Source organism: Pan troglodytes, chromosome 9 (assembly GCF_028858775.2).
Source record: "Pan troglodytes isolate AG18354 chromosome 9, NHGRI_mPanTro3-v2.0_pri, whole genome shotgun sequence".
Lineage (NCBI taxonomy): Eukaryota > Metazoa > Chordata > Mammalia > Primates > Hominidae > Pan > Pan troglodytes.
In genome coordinates, this window is record NC_072407.2 from 74,397,039 (window position 1) to 74,418,615 (window position 21,577).

A 21,577-nucleotide genomic window follows, 5' to 3' on the forward strand; every position below is an offset into this window, starting at 1 on the left:
CCGAGCACTTGCCCCTTCTTGCCACTGCTCAGGAATGGCATCTACAATGTGTGTGTATGTGAGGGAGTTGTCTACAACCCACCAGAAAGGTCTCCGACTTTCCAACTTGGATGGGTTACTTCATCTCATCATTTTCATCTTTTCCACCACCATTCAAACTAAAAAAAGTGTAGAGAGCTTCAGCATGAAGTGTATTCCAATTACTTTTTATTTATTTATTTTTTTGAGATGGAGTCTCACTCTTGATGCCCAGGCTAGAGTGCAATGGCATGATCTCGGCTCACTGCAACCTCCGCAACACTGCAACCACTGCAACAATCCAAGTGATTCTCCTGCCTCAGCCTCCCGAGTAGCTGGGATTACATGCACGCGCCACCATGCCCAGCTAATTTTGTATTTTTAGTAGAGACGGGGTTTCACTATGTTAGCCAGGCTGGTCTTGAACTCCCAACCTCAGATGATGCACCTGCCTCAGCTTCCCAAAGTGCTGGGATTACAGGTGTGAGTCACTGCACCCGGCCAAAAAAATTTTTTTTATTAAAAAAAAATATATAGAGAGAGATGGAGTCTACCTATGTTGCCTAGGCTGGTCTCAAACTCCTGGGCTCAAGTGGTCCTCCTGCCACAGCCTCCCAAAGTGCTAAGATTACAGGCATGAACCACTCACTGCACCCAGCCTTCAAACAAATTTTCCTTCCCACCTTTTTCCTTTCCTCCTCCCTTCCTGCCACATAGAGGACCCTGGTGACCCCAGTATGACTCCTCAGCAGGCAGCAACGTGTATTAGAAAGACCATGGGGGCTGGAGTCAGCAAGTCTGGAAAGCAAAACTGACTGTGTGACTTTATTAACATCTGTGAGATTCAGCTTCTTCATCTCCAAACAGATAATATCACCTATCTCACAAGAGTCAATGGCAAACCTAATTTAAAAAATGGACAAAGGACTGGAATAGACATTTCTCCAAATAAGACATATAAATGGCCAAAGAGCACATGAACAGATGCTCAATATCACTGGCTATCAGGAAAGTGCAAATCAAAACCACAATGAGGCTGGGGGTGGTGGCTCCTACCTGTAATCCCAGCACTCTGTGAGTGTGAAACAGGAGGATCATCTGCGGTTGGGAGTTCGAGACCAGCCTGGCTAACATAGTGAAACCCCGTCTCTACTAAAAATACATAATTAACTAGGGGCTGTGGTGGCACATGCTTGTGGTCCTAGCAACTCAGGAGGCTGAGATGGAGGATCCCTTAAGCCCAGGAAGTCAATGCTATAGTGAGCCGTGATCACACCATTGCACTCCAGCCTGGAGGACAGAGCAAGACCCTGTCTCAAAAAATAAAATAAGATTCAATTTATATTTAATGTCCAGATTAGGCAAATCTATGGAGACAGAAAGTAAATTAGTGGTTGCCAGGAGCTGGGAATAGTTGAGGAGAAATGGAGAGTGACTGATAATGAATACGAGGTCTCTTTATGGAGTGATAAAAATGTCCTAAAACTGATTGTCATGATGGTTTGCACAACTCTTGTGAATATACTATATAAACCATTGAGTTATATACTCTAAATGGTGAAGTGCATATAGAACCAAAAAGAGTCCAAACAGCCAAAGCAATCCTAAGCAAAAGAACAAAGCCAAAGGTATCAGACTACCTGACTTCAAACTATACTACAAGGCTATAGTGACCAAAACAGCATGGCACTGTACAAAAACAGACACATAGACCAATGGAACAGAATAGAGAACTCAGAAATAAAGCCACACACCTATACCCAACTGATCTTCAACAAGGTCAACAAATATAAGCAATGGGGAAAGGACTCCCTATTCAATAAATGGTGCTGGGATAACTGGCTATCCACATGCAGAAGAATGAAGCTGGACCTCTACCTCTCACCATATACAAAAATCAACTCAAGATGGATTAAAGATTTAAGTGTAAAACCTAAAACTATAAAAATCCTAGAAGAAAACCTAGGAAATACCCTTCAGGACATCAGCCTTGGCAAAGAATTTATTACTAGGTCCTCCAAAGCAACTATGACAAAAACAAAAATTGACAAATGGGGCCTAATTAAATGAAAGAGCTTCTGCACAGCAAAACAAACTATCAACAGAGTAAACAGACAACTTATAGAATGGGAGAAAATATTTTTGCAAACTATGCATCTGACACTGGTCTAATACCCAGAATCTATGAGGAACTTATGTGGGTCTTTTGTCTTGTTTTGTTTTGTTTTGAGATGGAGTCTCATTTTGTCACCCAGGCTGGAGTACAATGGTGTGACCTTGGCTCACTGCAACTTCCGCCTCCCAGGCTCAAGCGATTCCTCTGTGTCAGCCTCCCACATAGCTGGGATTACAGGTGTGCACCACCACACCCGGCTAATTTTTGTATTTTTAGAAAACCCTGTTTTCTAAAACAGGGTTTCACCATGTTGGCCAGGCTGGTCTTGAACTTCTGACCATGGGTGATCCACCTGCCTCAGCCTCCCAAAGTGCTGGGATTACAGGTATGAACCACCGCACCCGGCCAAGAATCTATAAGGAACTTAAACAACTCAACAAAGCAAAAAACAAATCCCATTTAAAAAATGGGCCAAAGACAAAGACATTTCTCAAAAGAAGACATACAAGCAACCAACAAACATATGAAAAAATGTTCAACATCATTAATCTTCAGAGAAATGCAAATCAAACCCACAATGAGATACCATCTCGCACCAGTCAGAATGGCTCTTATTGGTGAGGCTGTAGAGAAAAGAGAATGCTTATACACTGTTGGAGGGAATGTAAATTAGTTCAGCCACTGTGGAAAGCTGTTTGGAGATTTCTCAGAGAACTCAGAACTACCATTCAACCCAGAAATCTCATTACTGGGTATATACCCAAAAGAAAACAAATCGTTCTACCAAAAAGAAACATGCACTCATATGTTCATCACAGCACTATTCACGATAGCAAAGACACAGAATCAATCTAGGTGCCCATCAGTGGTGGACGGAATAAGGAAAACATGGTACTATACCATGGGATACTACATGGAATACTACACAGCCATAAAAAAGAATGAAATCATGTCCTTTGCAACAACATGGATGCAGCTAGAAGCCATCATCCTAAGCAAATTAACACAAGAACAGAAAACCAAATACTGCATGTTCTCACTTATTATTATTATTTATTTTTGAGATGGAGTCTCTCTCTGTTGCCCAGGCTGGAGTGCAGTGACACAATCTAGGCTCACTGCAACCTCTGCCTCCTGGATTCAAGTGATTCTCGTGCCTCAGCCTCCCGAGTAGCTGGGACTACAGGCGCGTGCCACCACACCAGGGTAATTTTTGTATTTTTAGTAGAGTTGGGGTTTCGCCATGTTGGCCAGGCTGGTCTTGAAATCCTGACCTCAAGTGATCCGCCTGCTTTGGCCTACCAAAGTGCTGGGATTACAGGCATGAGCTGTGTCCAGCCTGCATGTTCTCCCAAAGTGCTGGGATTACAGGCGTGAGCCACTGTGCCCAGCCTACCTGTTCTCACTTATAAGTGGAAGCTAAACAATGGGTACTCATGGACATGAGTACCCTGTTGGATGGCAACAATAGACACCAGGAACTCTTAGAGGAGGGAGGGATGAAGGAGGGCACGGGTTGAAAAACTATTGGATACTATGCATAGTACCTGGGTGATGGGATCAATTATACACCACACCCCAGCATCATGCAATATACCCAGGTAACAAACCTGCACATGTAGCCCCTGAATCTAAAAGAAAAGTTGAAATAAAAATATCTGATACAAAATTAAAAAAAAAAGAAATGAGGTAGGAATTCTAGTGAGGTGTGAGAGGAGAGGAAGAGAAGCTTTTTTATATTAAGCTCTTGTATCATTCATTTTCTTTCTTTTTTTATTGATATATAATTCACACTCCATAAAAACAAATGGTGAATTGTATAGTATGTAAATTAAAACTTCATAAACCTGTTAGGTTAAAAAATATATGTAAGAAGATAAGCATATTGCCTGGCATGTAGTAAGGACTCAATAAATGGTAATAAATTCATTATTGTACCCTTTCCTCTTCCTGATGTCATTCCAATACTGGCTAGGATCACCTCTAACACTAACACTGTAGAATATGTCAGGCTCATTCCAGGCAGCCCATTTCATACTAGTGGAGAGTCACAGGTGAGTCCTGAAGGCTAACAGCCCAAGACTAAGAGTCTTCCTCCAATACTCAGACAACTAAATATACAACAGAACAGTAAGAAAATAATGGTTCCATTTACTGAACACTCACTATGTGCCCAGGTACTGTGCCAGGAACTTTACGACTATTCTCATGAGAACCCTACTAGGCTGTTATATTATTATTCCTATTCATTAAACGAAGAAACTGACACTTAGAGAAGTTATGTATCTTACAAAGTCACACTGGCAGTCACTGACTGAGCTGGAAAGTTCAACTCCAAGGCTTATAACTCTTTTTCTCTAAGTGATTACATGGCTTTATTATGCTTTCTCTTATTTATGCACATTTTACCCACACTTTACAATTCAAGCATCTTGATTTTCACTGATCTCCCTTTCCTCTATGCCTTCTGTTTACATCAAATTAGTAAACATTTCCTTTTACATAGTCTTGTGTGTTCTCAGATTGTTTCATGTATATTCTCTTAAGTATGGCAGGTTGCTTAATAAACACTTCTTTAGTGAATGGATGTTAAGCTTCCTCAGGCAGGAAACACGTTCTTGATGGACAGACACTGTGTCTTCAACATGTCTTTATCCTTTATATAGAGAAGGCACTCATGGTCAAGTAGGTTGGCCGATGGCTGGAGGACCATTCCCTACTTGAAAATGGTTCTCACAGACATCATGCTTTCTGCCCATGGACTGGAAGTTTTCTCCTTAGGAATAGGACCTCACCTCATTATCACCCCATCCTAGTGTAGCATGGGGGCTCAGAATAGAGCTGATGAATTAAAGACTGGGTCAACACTTATTCCACTGGAGACACCTCAAGGGCAGCCTTCCCAAAGGGACCCCAAGCACATTTTCTCTCACCTCCATGAAAGGGAAGGGGGAGACCAGGAAGGATGGCAAGGAACTTGAAGAAGACAGGCTATTGTCCCTGCCTGTGGCCATGACAGTCAGTGCAGCATCCTCTCTGACTCAGGACCCTTCTTTTTAGTGCAGACCCAGGGGGTGCTTTCCAGAGCCCACATCTCACCTTCACACCACCAAATTCATAAGGTGGGGTAAACTCTTAAGAATCTGTTAGTCGGTTATCTACAGACCCATCAAAACTCTGTTTTAACCTCCTCTACTTCCTACCTCGCCTAACTCTCAGAGTAGTGACATGCTCACAAGTATCTAGATTCCCTTAGATTTGTCCTATAAGTACCCTGAGGTCACCCTCTTCCCCCTCCTCCCCCACCCCCATCCTATCCAAAGCAGTATTCTTTGAGCTCCAGGGATCCTCTGGGGCAGGGATGGCAAGAAGAAGAAGGTGGCAGCTCTTTGCCTCTCGGCAGCTATGCTACTTGGTTGGTCAAACTTGGTCCCTCTGTGTTCCCCGTCTCTACACCTGCTTGCCTCTCCTCTGCCTTTTCTTCAAGATGTTAAAAACTCGCAATAAAAAACAAATACAAAATGCTGTAATTAATAGCCAATTCCAAGCCAACCCAGCATCTCTACTAATAAACCTCAACACTTGCAAAAAGAACAATAAATTCTGCCCCTCTCTGGTTCTGAGGTGGTCTCTTTTATATAGTCTGTGTGTGTGTATGTATGTGGGTAAGTGTGTCTACATATATATTTATTTTCCTTTATTTCCCATCCAGGGAGGGGCAGAATAATGAACTGCGTGCGTCAGGGAAGATGAATCTGAGATACTAGGGAGCAGTGCAGTAAAAAGATTAAAGTGTTATTATTGTTGGGTTTTTTTCCCCCATGGTCCATTGTGACAGCTCGACCGTCATCTGTAAAAAATGTCTCAGTGAGAGATAATCATCGGAAACTCAATAAAGCGTCAGGGGGAGCCTCAGCCCCTATCAATCACTAGGTGCCTGGAAAATTTCAGCCCTCTGTCTCCCTTCCTGCTATCCATATAAATGTCTCTAATATATTTTGTGTGGTGTGTGGGACCCGTCCCTGATTTGGAACTTTTGATGAAAAAATATTTATACACAAAATATGTAAATCAGTTAAAAATCATAAGACTAGTTCTTTGCCACCCAATCCTATTGTTTCTTATTTTTATAAATGCATCAAATTTATTCTGTTTAATAAAACATGTCAACTAGTCTATCTCTCTCTCCTAGGACACAGACACACACACACACACAGTTTGGAGGGCTAAAAGGATGGAAATAATTAACCTAACTGGCTGATTCATTTAATCATGCAGTTGGCCAAAATGTATCCTGGTAACTCTATGGTGGCCAGAACCAGCACTATGGAGAAATGACATGTAGAAACATTGGCCATGGAGTGTGACAAGGCTCTGAGTGAGCCTGGACAAGGATGAGGAAGGGGCTGTGACATTATTAAAAATAATAAATTGCCCACACAGCTTTTGGCCTGGCAGATTCTCCCAAGCCTTTGGACAAGCCAGAGATCTGAGCTGACTAAGCTGGGGGCACATGCAGGCTGATATGGTTGCTGGGTCTTATACAAGAGCAGGAGGCAGTTCTGCTGGCATTTGACATCCTCACTCTGCCTTAGTTTCCTTTAGTACCTGCATCATAAGGTTACTGTGAATACAAAGTAAGTATCAATCAATATTATCTGCTACCCTTGCAGCTATCATCATCATCGTCATCTCATTATCACCTCCCTCTGCTTCTCTACCCTGGAAGGAATCAGTTCCTGCAGTGCCCTCTCCTTTAGGACCTTCAAGGCTCTTCTCTGTCTAAAGGATAAAGTCCAAGAGTCTTGATCTGGTCCTATTCTACTAATGTTGCATCTTTATTGCTCATTACTCTCTAAGATGAATCTTCTGCTGTGTGCCTGCTTCACCCTAACATGTTCGTCTATCAGCGTGAAACATAATTTTTCTGTTTCTCATATCTGAGTGGTTTTTTTGTTTTTTGAGACAGGGTCTTGCTCTGTCACCCAGGCTGGAATGCAGTGGCGTGATCATGGCTTACTGCAGCCTTGACCTCCTGGGCTCAGGCAATCCTCCTGTCTCAGCCTCCTGAGTAGCTGGGACCACAGGCACAACCCACTACACCTGGCTAATTAAAAAATATATATATTGGGCAGGGCGTGGTGGCTCATTACTAATCCTGGCACTTTGGGAGGCCAAGGTGGGCAGATTGCCTGAGCTCAGGAGTTCGAGACCAGCCTGGGCAACATGGTGAAACCCTGTCTCTACTAAAATAAAAAATTTTGCCAGGCATGGTGGCACGTGCCTGTAATCCCAACTACTCAGGAGGCTGAGGCATAGGAATTGCTTGAACCCAGGAGGCGGAGGTTGCAGAGAGCTGAGATCATGCCACTCACTGGACTCCAGCCTGGGCAACACAGCAAGACTCTGTCTCAAAAATAAAATGAAATAAAATAAAAGTTGTGTAGAGATGGGGTCTCACAATGTTGCCCAGGCTGGTCTTGAACTCCTGGGCTCAAGCAGTCCTTCTGGTTTAGCCTTCCAAAGTCTTGGGATTATAGGCATGAGCCACCACACTCGACCACTCTGTATGTTTTGAATATAGCACACCCCTTCTCTACTCACACTCAATTGCACTCACCTGTCAACCCTCCATACAGCTGTCCAAAACCTTCCTATACTTGGAGGCTCAAATGTCATTTTATTTCCTTGACTTCTCAGCCACAGATTCTCTTCTCTGAGCTCTGATAGTCCTTGTTATCTGAACCTCTGACTGGACCCTTTGTCAAATATTGTCTTGGTAATGTCTTACATCTTTATTATTACTAATTATTGTTCTTGCAAGCACCTTACATTTGCACAATGCCTTGTATTTTCTCAAGTGCTTTCGTAAGTACCCCAATTTGGGCCTTAAAATAAGCCTATGGTGTAGGAAATATTATTCTCTACAGATGCGAAAATCAAGCTCAGGGAGCGAAAAAGAACTGCCAAGGTCACACAGTTAGGTAATGGCTAAGCCATTCCTTGGACTCTAAATAATATTTGGCTCTTTGAGGGTTAACGGTTTGCTACCAGAGGAAAGCATTTGGAAGGCTGTGTCAAAGACTGACATTCCGTTAAGAATATGAGGAGGAGGATGTAGAAACACAGGTTTACATTCACAGAATTTCTTCTATGTTCTGGGGTTTAGGTTAGGCGTAAATGTACTATGCTGCCTCCCAATAACCTTTATTTTACAAATAAGGAGACAGTGCCTCTGGCAGATATAGAAAATTGCTCCAGGTGTCAGAGCTATTAAGTGTTCTGCACACATATAATACCATGGCTTAAACACATAGCCTCTCTAGGAGTGAAGCTTAAAGTGGCAAAATAAGATCTCTGGTAGGGAGGTGAAGGCCCAGATGAGTTTTTTAAGCAGTTCAAGCACAACACCACAACTAATACCTGTAGTCTAGATCATGCTTCCCAAAGGGTAGGAGCCTATTATTAGAAACGCAAAACCTCGGGTCCCACCCCAGACATACTCAATCAGAATCTCTGAGGGTAGGGTCCAGGAACCTGTGTTTTAACAAGCTCTCTAGGGGATTCTTATTTCCTTGGGAGCCTTATTATTCTCATCTGAGTTTTTGCTCTCCAAGAGCATGCATTCTCTCTGCTATGCTTGGGTTAGGCTGGGCACACAGTGGGTGCTGGGTAGTTAACTTATACTGAGTAAAAGAGATAGTCAGATGAGACCATCCTTGGCATGTCCTGGGGAGGGGGAGAAATATTATACAGAGCAGTTCCATTACCGCCAGCGGGGAGTCCTAGCCATCTCCTGAACTCCAGGGCACTTGTCCACTGGTTTGTGATGTGCCGGCTTGCACCGTCCTGTCCCCCATCTGAAGACACAGAGATGGGGAGGTCAGCTGGAGCAGGCCAGGTCCTGCAGGCCCTGGAGCTCTGGGAAGGGGGCACTCAGGCTGGTGGGGTTGTTCCAAGCCCTCTACCCCCAGAAGGGCCCTATGCCAACCCAGCTTCTGCCCCACTCATCTTTATTCAGCTGCCACTTGGAGCTGAGAAGAGAAGCTGATTTATAGCCTGCTCTGGCTGCGTCTCTGCCGTGTTTTATTGTTTTAATTGTACATATGAGAGGCACTCAAAATGCTTGCTTGCATTTCTGACAGCCCCAGACACCCAATGTTTATAACAGTTACTTATAAGCAGCCAGCGGCAACCCCGGCTGGGCGACTTGTTTACTGTTACCACTAATTTATTACCTCCTCCATCTGAGGATTAGGGCCCCCACCCATCAGCCAGCCACAAGTGGAACACTCCTGGAGTGGGCATGGGTAGGGCTCAAGGCACTGAATGGAATGTGGTTGAGATCAGGGAATAGGTTGGCAGAGGAACAGCTATGATCCTCATACTTCTCTCTACATTTATTCCATCTCACAGACATTCTAAGCTATGCCCTCTGCTTTTTTATTTTTCCCCATCCTCTTCATCCTCCAAAGCCCAACTCAAATCCCACTTCTTTCAAGAATATCACATTGGGTGCAGTGGCTTACCCCTGTAATGCCAGCACTTTGGGAGGCCAAGGTGGGTGGATCACCTGAGGTCTGCAGTTAGAGACTAGCCTGGCCAACATGGTGAAACTCCATCTCTACTAAAAGTATTAGTAAAATAAAAATAAAAATTAGCCGGGCGTGGTGGTGGCGCCAGTAATCCCAGCTACTTGGGAGGCTGAGGCAGGAGAATCGCCTGAACCCAGGAGGCAGAGGTTACAGTGAGCCGAGATCATGTCATTGCACTCCAGTCTGGGTAACAAGAGCGAAACTCTGTCTCAAAAAAAAAAAAAAAAAAAAAAAAAAAAAAAAAAAAAAAAACATTACTTGCTCTGATAGTGAGCCTAGAGCTTCTAGAACATTAGAAATCACATGGCTGACAGGGGCACCGGAGGCCAGATAATCCAATGACCCATGGCGAGAATCCCCTTTACAGAATCCATGATGGGCAGACATCTCAGCTGTTAGTACCCCTTGAGTGGTGAGTTGCTCAATACCTCCTAGGCAGGCTTCCTGCTTTACACTTTGCTAAAACCCACCTCCATAGAGAAATTCTTCACTAAATGTCACTGTGCTTTAAATATATATGATTATCTCTAATCATCCTAACAACGCTATAAGATGGGTATTGTTTTTACTATGTTACAGATGAGAAAATTGAAATTCAGAGACTTTAAGTCATCTACTCAAGATGACACATCTAGTAATAGAGCTTAGATGAATCATTCAGATATCTGGTACTGAAGCCCAATCTTTCTCTAGGACACCAATGTGCCTCTGAAGATGCCACTCTGAGGGCTGGAGGGAAAGCAAAGAACAATCAGGCCAACAAGATTTCCATACCAAGCATCCTTGGGTTACCTGAACCAGTAAGACTGCCCTCTACCCAGAAACACCAACTTTGACAAAAGTGGACCCAGCTAAGTAGGCTTCTTGCTAAAGAGCAAATGCTCACATGACACGGGAGAAGAGTGTCACTAGGAATGGCATAACCAAAGATAAAGTCTCAGCAAGGATGGCAAAGAAGTTTCTTTCCTCCCTAGGCTGTGTCTGTTCTCAGCAGGTAAAACAGACACAAAGCATCTTTGATACCTTTTAGTTTTCTTGCCTGGATCCTTTTTCCTGCTCACACCTTAAATGCTGGTATCCTGAGTAAAGGACTTGTCCTCCTACCACCCCCTCACTTTAAATCCTTTCTTTGGGCAATTTTGGTCACATCTATTGTTTTAACTCCCAAGGAAATGGAAAATACTCCTAAATCCCTACCTCCTGCCAAACTACTCCTTTGAGCTCTCCAGACCCACATATCTAACTATTCACTCAAATTGGAAACTGAGGTGTCACCATGCATACCTCCTTTTCCATCAATTCTCACAATCCACTGAGTACTCAATCTTCTAATATTCTGCTAATATCTATTTACTCTATTCCCAAAGATCACCTTTAGGAATCTCCAGATATTTTAAATGTATTTTTGGAGGACAGGAGCATAGCTTCTTACAGATTCCCAAAGGAGTCCATTATCCCTAAAAAGTCAAGAACCATTGCTAATCTTTCCCCTCCAATTCCTCCTCCACCCTGTCAGAATGGTCCATCTAAAATGCAAGTGTGAATTCGACATTGCCCTGCTTAAAATCCTTTAACGGCCTTCAGAATAGAGAATGAGCTCCCTAGAACTGCCTTACAAGGTCCTTCCTATGTGTAGTCTTCTTCACTCTCTGGCCTTATTTCTTGTTATTCTCCTCAATCCTGCAGCAGATGGTTCCACCTGCTGTCACTCCCTAACCCCCACCCAACGCCTCTGCACAGACTGTTCCTTCTGCCTGGAAGGTCCATCCCTTTTAGCCTTCCTGGCAATCTCCAACTCATCCTTAAGACCCAATTCAAGGTCACTTACCCTCTGACACTTCCCAGACACCAGCCTGCTCACTTCTCAGGTAGAGCTCACCAATACTTACAGCAGTGCTGCCTACATACTTTGTGCAGCTACCATTGCATTTATCACTCTGCGTTGTGATTCCTTGTTTACAGGCTTGTCTCTGTAAATGACTGGGAGCACTGATGAGGGGCTAGACTATGTATAATCATTTATATAATCCCAGCAACTGGCAGAGTGCCTGATACTTGGTAAGAACATGCTGAATTATGCATAAATGAAACTAATAAGCAATTACAACTGTAGAGCACTTTACAATCCACATATCACATATTTTATCTCTTGATATTCACAACAATACTGATACAGAAGAAAAGGAATGTATCATTGGAGGTTAGAGAGGTCTTGCCAAAGCCACAAACTACACCTTCCTTCAGTACTAACTGCAGGCCAAGGGCCACAGAAATATCTATTAGAAATTTAGTGGACTTCATGGACTTGGCAGTGACTCCATAGTCTAATATAACAGCAAAGGACTGCCCAACTTTCCTGAGCTTGTGAACTTCCTGTGAATTTGCCTAGACACACTCGAAGGAAAGGGAATTACATCTCTTGTTTTACTCTACCTTCCTTACCCATCCCTACAAGTCAGGTAATTTTTCATGCAAAAGTCAATGCAATACAAAAATAAGAGAACTACAGGATTCTTTTGTTTCTATTTCATCCATGAGAATGAGTCAGAGCTGGGTATGGTGCCTTGCATACAATTGGCAGTCAATATATATTGGTTGAATGGCTTAAAAAATGAGGTTTCCTTAAACGGAAAAAGGAAAGACATGGTTAAGACGAAGCTAAAGGCTTAGGCTGATGAGAGAGAAGAGCCCTGAGAAGATTCTAAAGGACTATCACTATCCAGGTCCAAGTCGGAACGTTCAGTGCACCAAGTTGGACAGCAGAGCACATCCAAACTAATACACCCAGGAAAATAAAGCCAGCTGCCAGAAAACTGTGGCAGACAAAGGTAGTCTAGAATTATTTAAAAAAAAAAAAAAAAGGTAGAGAGATCTTGTAAGCCACAGTGAGTTTATTAATGATTCCTGACAAACTTCTAGGATGTTATTATTATTATTATTATTTTAACAGTTGTTTGTTTTTGTTTTTGTTTTGAGACAGGGTCTTGCTCTGTCACCCAGGCTGTAATGCAGTGGTGTGATCTCAGCTCACTGCAACCTCTGCCTCCTGGGTTCAAGTGATTCTCGTGCCTCAGTCTCCTGAGTAGCTGGGACTACAGGCATGCACCACCACGCCCTGCTAAGTTTTGTATTTTTAGTAGAAATGGGGTTTTGCCATGTTGGCCAGGCTGGTCTCGAACTCCTAGCCTCAGGTGATCTGCTTGCCTCGGCCTCCCAATGTGCTGGGACTACAAGCATGAGCCACAGTGCCCAGCGTTTTGTAACAGTTCTTAAACACTTGGGTAATTACCGGGTACCAGTATGGGTTCCCTAAGAACAATAAATCAACATGCCAGAATAACCTGATTTCCTTTTTTGGAAAGGGTTATTAGACAGGAAAATACGACAAATGCTAGAAACATTTTAATTTTAGCAAGAAATATGGGGAAAAAGCTCTTAAAATTTTGTGAACAAAGCAGAGGAATGGAGGATGGAAAAGAATGAAGGTTGGTAGAATTACACCTGAGAATGCTGAATAATGCATCAAAATTATCCTGTGTGCTCTAGGACTCTGTATTTAATAAAGTCTTTATAAACATTTTAATCCAAGTAAGAACATGACGGCAGGGGATCTTGTCTGTCTAACTCATCAGTGCTTAAAACACTGCCTGGTATACAGGAATGTGATCAATAAATACTTTTGAATAAATAAGTGAATCCACAGGAAGCCTACTACTAAATTTGCAGATCATATGAAATAAGAAGAGATAGTTAATATTTTAATTGTTATTTCATAAGGGGACATGATAGCCTTTTCAAATATTTTTCTTGTCTATCTCTCCCTATCTACCTACCTACCCAGAATGTAGGCTGTCTGGCATAAGAGTTAAAAATAATCCAGAGGTTGACCAGGAAAAAGAAAATAAAAGAAAAAAGAAAAGAAAGGGAAGCGAAGGGGAAGGGAAGGGGAAGGGAAGGGGAAGGGAAGGGGAAGGGAACGGGAAGGGAAGGGGAACGGAAAGGGAAGGAGAAGGAAGGAAGGAAAAACTAAGAAAAAGAAATTATGTAACCTTGAACTAGGAATGCAAAAAGAAAATTATGTAGAGCAGGGTTGGCAAACTATAGCCTCTGGGCCAAATCCAGCCTGCTGTGTGTTTTTATAAATAACATTTTATTGAAACATATCCACATCGCTTTGTTTGTGTATTGTTTGTGGCTGCTTCTGTATCACAATGGTCAAAGTAAGTAGTCACAACTGAGATCAACTGGCCCACAAAGCTTAAATGTTTACTATCTGGCTCTTTCTAGAAAGTTTGCTGACTACTGATCTACAATGTTGAATGTGAGTATCACCCTGGAGGTTACCATTAAAACACAAAGCTACAAAACATGAATGTACATTGTGGAGATCAGTGTGACAGCAGAAGTTGGACTAGATGGCTTCATAGCTCTGAGATTCTATAAAACAAAAAAATGTTTATTGAGCCCTGCTAGAATCCTGACAGCAGAAGAGAAGGCACTCAAAAGAATCCCCTCCTGTCTACCTGGCCCTGCCCTCTCAACAAATGCTCCACCTTGCTTTTTGGTGAGAGCACGTGTATTAGTTCGTTTTCATGATGCTGATAAAGACATACCTGAAACTGGGAACAAAAAGAGGTTTAATTGGACTTACAGTTCCACATGGCCAGGGAGGCCTCAGAATCATGGCAGGAGGTAAAAGGCACTTCTTACATGGCAGTGGCAAGAGAAAAATGAGGACGAAGCAAAAATGGGAAACCCCTAGCAAACCCATCAGATCTCATGAGACTTATTCACTATCACAAGAATAGCATGGGAAAGACTAGCCCCCATGATTCAATTACCTTTCCCTAGGTCCCTGCCACAACACGTGGGAATTCTGGGAGATAAATTCAAGTTGAGATTTGAATAGGGATACAGCCAAACCATATCAGCACCTAAACTGAAGACAGAGCTGAGCACTGCAATGCTGTGCCTGAATGAGAAGAGGATAGCCCATAAGCTGAGTCCCCACATATCAGGCTACAAATAGAGGGCAAGGTGGTACTCATGAAATTCTCTGTTTAAAACATAAACACAATTCCTCCGTCTCAGTGGGGAATCCAAGGACACAAAGATCATGGCCTGCACATGAGGAGGAGAGAAAGGACATATGGGTAGATGAGAGTTCAAGTAACCATACAAGAGGCCAAGATCTAGAGAACATTCAAAAGAACAGCTGAGGGCAGGTTGCAATTATTGTCAAGGAGAGGGAAGCCTTTGTGGAGGATCTAGCCTTAGCAATGGAGCCTTAAGAGAAGGAGCAGGTTTAGAGAGGTGGAAGGGAAGGGAGAGGGTAACTTCAAACTTTACTTGGGCAGCAATGCCTTAATGCTCTTGGACACTCCTCTCATGCCACTGATTTGAGAAACCTTCTCCCCAGGGCAGCAACAACACCGCTACTCTGAGTTACCACATACCACGTCAGTCTGGCAGCCTTACAGCTCTGAAGGCTGAGCACATTGCTCCCCTTGGCTGAATTTCCCCCAGCGTCAATATTCTGGCACTCAGGCAGTCAGAGAGGCTGTCTGTCCTCCTGGCATCACTGCTAACACTAAAGCAGTCACTGCTCAGCCACCCTATTGCTGGCAATATCAGAGGGATCACAGCCTCTGTGAATGATCCAGGACAAGGGGAAAGCAGTGGCGACAGTCTGGATAAACAAAAGCTCAAATGTAAAATACTCATTTCTGACCGCAGCCAAAGCAACCAGCTGTTTTTTTCAATCCCACTTTGGAAGAAGTACTCACCAGACACAACATAGACTGACTTGCTGAGGCACCCTCCAACAGACACATGATCGAGCCCTAGTGCAAACCCAAACACCTGCCTTGGACATTCAATCCCCAAGACTCATCCCAGAGCCTCTTCATTCTGAAGTTCAAACCACCACCAACACAACATCCCAGACATCCCAGAGGAGGCATTGATGATGACCTCATTTTATGAGGATAGACATCAAAACACAGAGAAGGTCCACTGTTTGTCCTGAATCATAGAGTAAGTTGAGGGGACAGTCCCAGAGACAGGACTGCATTTTACATTTAGGAGGGGGAAAAGCAGTATTCAGAGTAATAGTATTTAGGGACTTCTGAGGCTGAGGAATCCAGTGAGGCTGTTGTCTAGTTCTGGGGCAGGAATGGGGCAAGGTAAGTCTGCAGGAAACAGGAGACGAACAAATCCACATTCCATGCAGTTGCCTTAATTATTTTACTGAAATCTGCTCCGTTGTCCACTCATCTGCGGCTCTCCAGGCTGAAGCACTTTCAGGAAAACACCAGTTGAAATGTACTTCCTACCTGCAATTAGGTCATGAAATCAGGCCTCTATTTCTTTCCCCAGGACTTCTTTTGAAGTGACATAAAGTTAGAGCCAGGGGACTGTGAAAGGCAGCTGTTCCAAGCCCTTTGGGGTCTCCATGAGTCCACAGAGGTAAAGAACATGCAGGCTGTCACTCTGAGTTGCTGGTAGAGCTGACACCACAGAGCAAGGCTGCATGAAAGCCACAAGAGGAGAGCTCTCAGAGAAGCAGGACAGCCCACACTTACCTTCCAAAGAATGGATTCCCTGTTCCTTGGCAGTCTTGTAAACACTGCTGAAATCATCTCCAAGGTTTGGATCAGCCCCAGCAGCAAGCAGGACCTGCACCACACTAGAAGAAATCACAAAGACAGAAGTGTCAAAAGCAAGAAAGGCCCAGGAGGTACAGACCCAGATCCGGAAGCATGTTTGGGGACTGGAGCTGTCTCTGCTCATGTGAGTGATACAGTGGGAAAAAAACCATGAACTTTGGGAGTGTAAAAGACAAGGATAGGAAAGACAGGGACAGGAGATCTTAGCCGGGTGCAGTAACTAATGACTGTAATCCCAGCACTTTGGGAGAATTACTTGAGTCCGGGAGTTCAAGACCAGTCTGGGCAACATAGTGAAACTTCATTTAAAAAAAAAAAAGGCAGCAGCCTCTGAAACTTATCAGCTGAGAAGCTTGGGACAAGTTACCTAACACCTTTCTAAGGCCCAGTTTCCACAATTATAAAATACAAACTGTTTATCCAACAATTACTTATCAAATGCCTACCATGTTCTAGTCCCTATTTTAGGTGCTGAGGTCTGTGACCTCAAGAAGCTAGGGCCAGTCTGCTGAGAAAAACAATAATTAAGTATAAAGCTACAGCTCAAAGTGTGATAAAGGTTACGACAGGAGAAACGTGCAGCAGACCAAGAAACAGGATCAAGAAAGCCCTTACGGCATCAGCAAGATGGCAGAACAGGACTCTCCAGCACTTGCTCCCCAGCAGAAACATCAATTTGAACAATTATCCACATGCAAAAATACCTTCACAAGAGCTAAGTAAACCAAATGAGAGATGATAGCACCTGGGCGTAGCACAGAGGTAAAGAAAAGATTACCTACAGAGGGTAGGAAGACAGTTTCCCCTTACCCATATCACCCCTCCCCCAACTCCAGGCGGTACACATGGAGAGACATACACTCATGGGGGAAGGAGAGGGAAGTGAGGGCTGGACTTTGCCTTGGACCCTGAAACCAGGCCCACTCCAGTAAAACTCAGTGCCTGGAAGGCTCCCAAACTCCCGGCTGATACCCTCAGACTAAGCCTCTAGGCCTGCCCTGGTGCCAGGCCATACCCCATAGCCCCAGGCTCCAGATCTGCCTCCTAGCCAGACTGACCTTAGCAGCCCGACTCTGGCCCTAGTGCCAGGCCAGCCCCAGCAGTCATGGACTCTGGGCCCACCTTAACATGAGCCCAGCCCCTACAGACTCAGGCTTCAGGCCCACCTTGCAGATTCAATCTCCAGGCCCATCCTAGCGCCAGGGCAGCCTTGGTGGCCCAGGGCTCTAGACTCCCCCCAGAACCGGCTGGGGCATGAATCCAGGCTTCAGGTCTGCCCTAGCACTGGGTCGGCCTGACAGCCTTAGTTATCAGGCCTACACCAGCAGACCCAGCCTCCAGGTCCACCCCAGGCTCCAGCCCAGCCCACAGCCAAGTTAGTCCACACAGCTCAGAGCTTTAGGCCTGCCCTAGCACCAGGTCAGTACCCCTGGCCTTAGGCACTGGGCCAGCACCTGTGGACACAGGCTCTAGGCCTGCTCAGTTTCACACCAGTCCCTGTGGCCCCACACTCCAGGCCTTCTCTAGCAACCCCCAGGCCCATCCCAGTAGACCCAGTACTGAGCTGGCTCCCACAAATCCAGACTCCAGGATAGCCCTCATGGACCCAGGTCCCAGGCTGGCCCTCATTGCCCTAGTACCCAGGCTAGCCCTCACAGACCTACCCTCTGGGGCAGCATCTGCACATCCAGGCTCTTGACCATCACTCACAGACCCAGGCTCTGTGCCTGCCCAGGAACAGGCCAGCCCAGGCTCCAGGCCAGTCCCCATGCCACAGACTTCAGTGAACCCAAAGTCTAGGCCTGCTCCAGCAGACTCAAGGTCCAGACCCACTCCAACAGATGCCAGTAACAGCCTGGCCCCCATGGGCTGAGACTCCAGGACCATCCCTGTATACCCACGTTCCAGGCCAGCCCTTGTGGACCCAGGGCCCAGGCCCAACCCCCATAAACTCAGGCTCCAGGTCTGCCCCAGTACCAGACCAACCCCTGTGGACTTAGGCTCCAGGCCCGTCCACATGGATGTAGGCACCAAGTCAATCCCAATGACTAACCATTCCCTGCAGATTCAGGCTCAAGGCCCATGCCATCACAAGGTCAGTCCCTGTGTACTTAGGCTTCAGGCTGGCCCCCACAGATACAGGCTCTCAGCCCACCCCTGTGGTCCCAATCAATAGGTCCACTCCAGTGGGCCCAGGCTCCAAGCTCTACCCTAAGAACCCAGGCACCAGGCCCACTCACCTGCTGACCCAGGTACCAGGCCAGCCTGCCTAAGGACTCCAGCACCAAGCTCATTCAAGAACCACACAAGATGGCCTGCCCAGAATCTCTGGACAGGCTGAATGGTGAAGGGCTTTCTCAGGCAAAGCCAATCTGCAAAGACTGGATAAGTTCCTACTTTTTCACATGCTCAGACACCAAAGCATGGCCAGAAGAATCAAGAACAATCAGGGAAACTTGATCCCACCCAAAGAACAAAACAAAGGATCAGTAACCAACCCTAAAGAAATGGATATTCATGACCTGCCTCACAAATAATTAAAAATAATTGTTTTAAGAAAGTTTAGCAAACATTAAGAAAATATAGAGAAACAATTTAACAAAATAAGGAAAACAATAAATATCCCAAACAAATTTAAGAGATTGAAATTATTTTTTTAAAAAACATCAAAAGAAATCCTGGAGCTGAAAAATACAATGAATCAAATGAAACTGCAACATAGAGCATCAACAGCAGAACTGATCAAGCAGAAGACAGAATATGTGAACTCAAAAATCAGTTATTTGAAAATAGGAAGGCCAATGGTTTCCAATAAGATTCAGTCCGAATAACACTACACCAAGACATATTATAATCAAACTATCAAAAATTAAAGACAGGCTGGGTGCGGTGGCTCACGCCTGTAATCCCAGCACTTTGGGAGGCTGAGTGGGGGCGGATCATGAGGTCAGGAGATCGAGACCATCCTGGCTAACACGGTGAAACCCTGTCTCTACTAAAAAATAAAAAAATTAGCCGGGCGTGGTGGCGGGCACCTGTAGTCCCAGCTACTCGGAAGGCTGAGGCAGCAGAATGGCGTGAACCCGGGAGGCAGAGCTTGCAGTGAGCCAAGATCGCACCACTGCATTCCAGCCTGGGCGACAGAGCAAGACTCCATCTCAAAAAAAAAAAAAAAAATTAAAGATAAGAAGGATTCTGAAAGCAGTAAGAGAAAAAAAGCAAGTAACATATAGGGGACTTCCAATAAGGCTAACAGTGGATTTCACATTATAAACCTTATAGGCCAGGAGAGAATGGGATGATAGATTCAAAATGCTGAATGAAAAAAAACCCTGCCAACTAAGAAGACTATATCCAGCAAAACTCTTCTTCAGAAATCAAGGAAAGATAAAGACTTTCCCAGACAAATAAAAGCTGAGGGAGTTTATCACCACCAGACCTGTCTTATATTTCTTAGACAGGTCTGACGGTAATAAATTTATATGAAATGCTAAGGAGAGTGCTTCATGTTGAAAGAAAAGGATGCTAATTAGCAACACAAAAACAAGAAAGTATAAAACTCACTGGAAGCCTGAGAAACATGCTGAAACCCCATCTCTACCAAAAACAGACAGACAAACAAATACAAACATTAGCCAGGCGTGGTGTCACATGCCAGTAGTCTCATATACTCAGGAGGCTGAGGTAGGAAAATCACTTGAGCTTGGGGGGCAGAGATTGTAGTGAGCTGAGATCAACCATTGCACTCCAGCCTGGGTGACAGAATGAGACCCTATCTCAAAACAAACAAACAAAACACCCCAAAAACCTCACTGGTAATGGTAAGCACATAGTTAAATTCAGAATACTATGATACTGTAAATGGTGGTAAGTAAATCACTTTTATCTTTAGTATTAAGGTCAAAATACAAAACTGCTAAAAATAATAATAGCTACAATAATTTGTTAAGGGATATATAATACAAAAATATGTAAATTGTGACACTAAAAATACAGAATATGTTTGTGGCAGGTATGGAATAAAAGTGTAAAGAAACCACAAAGTAAAATCTAAAGTAGATTCATAAAAGGTAAAAAGTAAGGAATATAAGTATACTACTAAAGAAAATCACCTAATCACAAAGGAAGACGGCAAGAGAGGAAGAGAGGAACAATGGATCTACAAAACAACCAGAAAACAACAAAACGTAGAAGTTAGTCCTCACCGATCAATAATTGCCTTGAATTTAAATGGATTAAAAAGAGTAAGACCTTACTGTATGTTACCTACAAGAGACTCACTTTACCTCTAAGGACACACATAGACTAAATACGAAGGAATGGAAAAAGATATGGCATGCAAATGGGAACCAAAAGAGAGCAGAAGTACCGATATTCATATGGAATAAAATAGACTTTAAGTCCAAACTGTAAAAAGAGACAAAGAAGGTCATTATATAATAATAAAGGGGTCAATTAATCAAGACACTATAACAATTGTAAATATATATGCACCTAACATCACAGCACCTAGATATATAAAGCAACTATTAATCAATGGGAAGGGAAAGATAGACTATACTACAGAAACAGTAGGGACTTCAATATCCTACTTTCAGCAATGGACAGGTCATCCAGAAACAAAACCAATAAGGAAATGTCTGACTTAAGCTACACTTTAGACTAAATGGATATAACAGACCTATACAGAACATTCCATCCAACAGCAGTACAACACACATTCTTCTCAAGCACATGGGAACATTAAAGGTCTCCCCTTACATGCATCTCCTTAGTCCAAATTCCAAGAGTAACTATCGTTTATAGATTGGCAAGTTTCCTTCCAAACCTTTGCAATTACAAAAATCACTCCAGTGGCTGTGTGAGAAGAGGGAGTATGACCAGAGGCAGGGACTCCATGTTAGCTTTCCTTCTTCCTGCTATTTATGTAATATTCCCACTAATACATTTTTTTCCTTCTAATAAAAAAGGGCTCATGTTCACTATAAAAAACCAGAAAATATAGATAACCAAAAGAAGAAAAGGTCTTAGAACATATAACATCTTTCCAGTTTCTTCAATGGATATATACATACTTTTATTTATAAAAATGGGATCATATATAAACTTTCTCTCTGAATGCACATACATCTTTCCATGTATTATATGTCTATTACATTGTTTTACTGGCTGGGCACAGT

At 43.7% G+C, this 21,577-nt stretch overlaps 1 protein-coding gene across 4 annotated transcripts in view; it reads right to left on the reverse strand.

The window, feature by feature from the left end:
* CLPB (ClpB family mitochondrial disaggregase) overlaps positions 1-21,577 on the reverse strand; it is a 144,952-nt gene that overhangs the window by 70,640 nt on the left and 52,735 nt on the right. For 2 of the 4 annotated variants that reach the window (XM_001174710.7, XM_016921539.4), the window contains 2 exons: positions 16,314-16,417; positions 8,905-8,994 (listed from right to left, as the gene is read on the reverse strand). In XM_001174710.7, the coding sequence (XP_001174710.1) occupies positions 8,905-8,994; positions 16,314-16,417 (194 nt within the window). The remainder of the gene's footprint in view (positions 1-8,904; positions 8,995-16,313; positions 16,418-21,577) is intronic. The other 2 variants (XM_003951966.6, XM_016921540.4) reach the window with 1 other exon arrangement.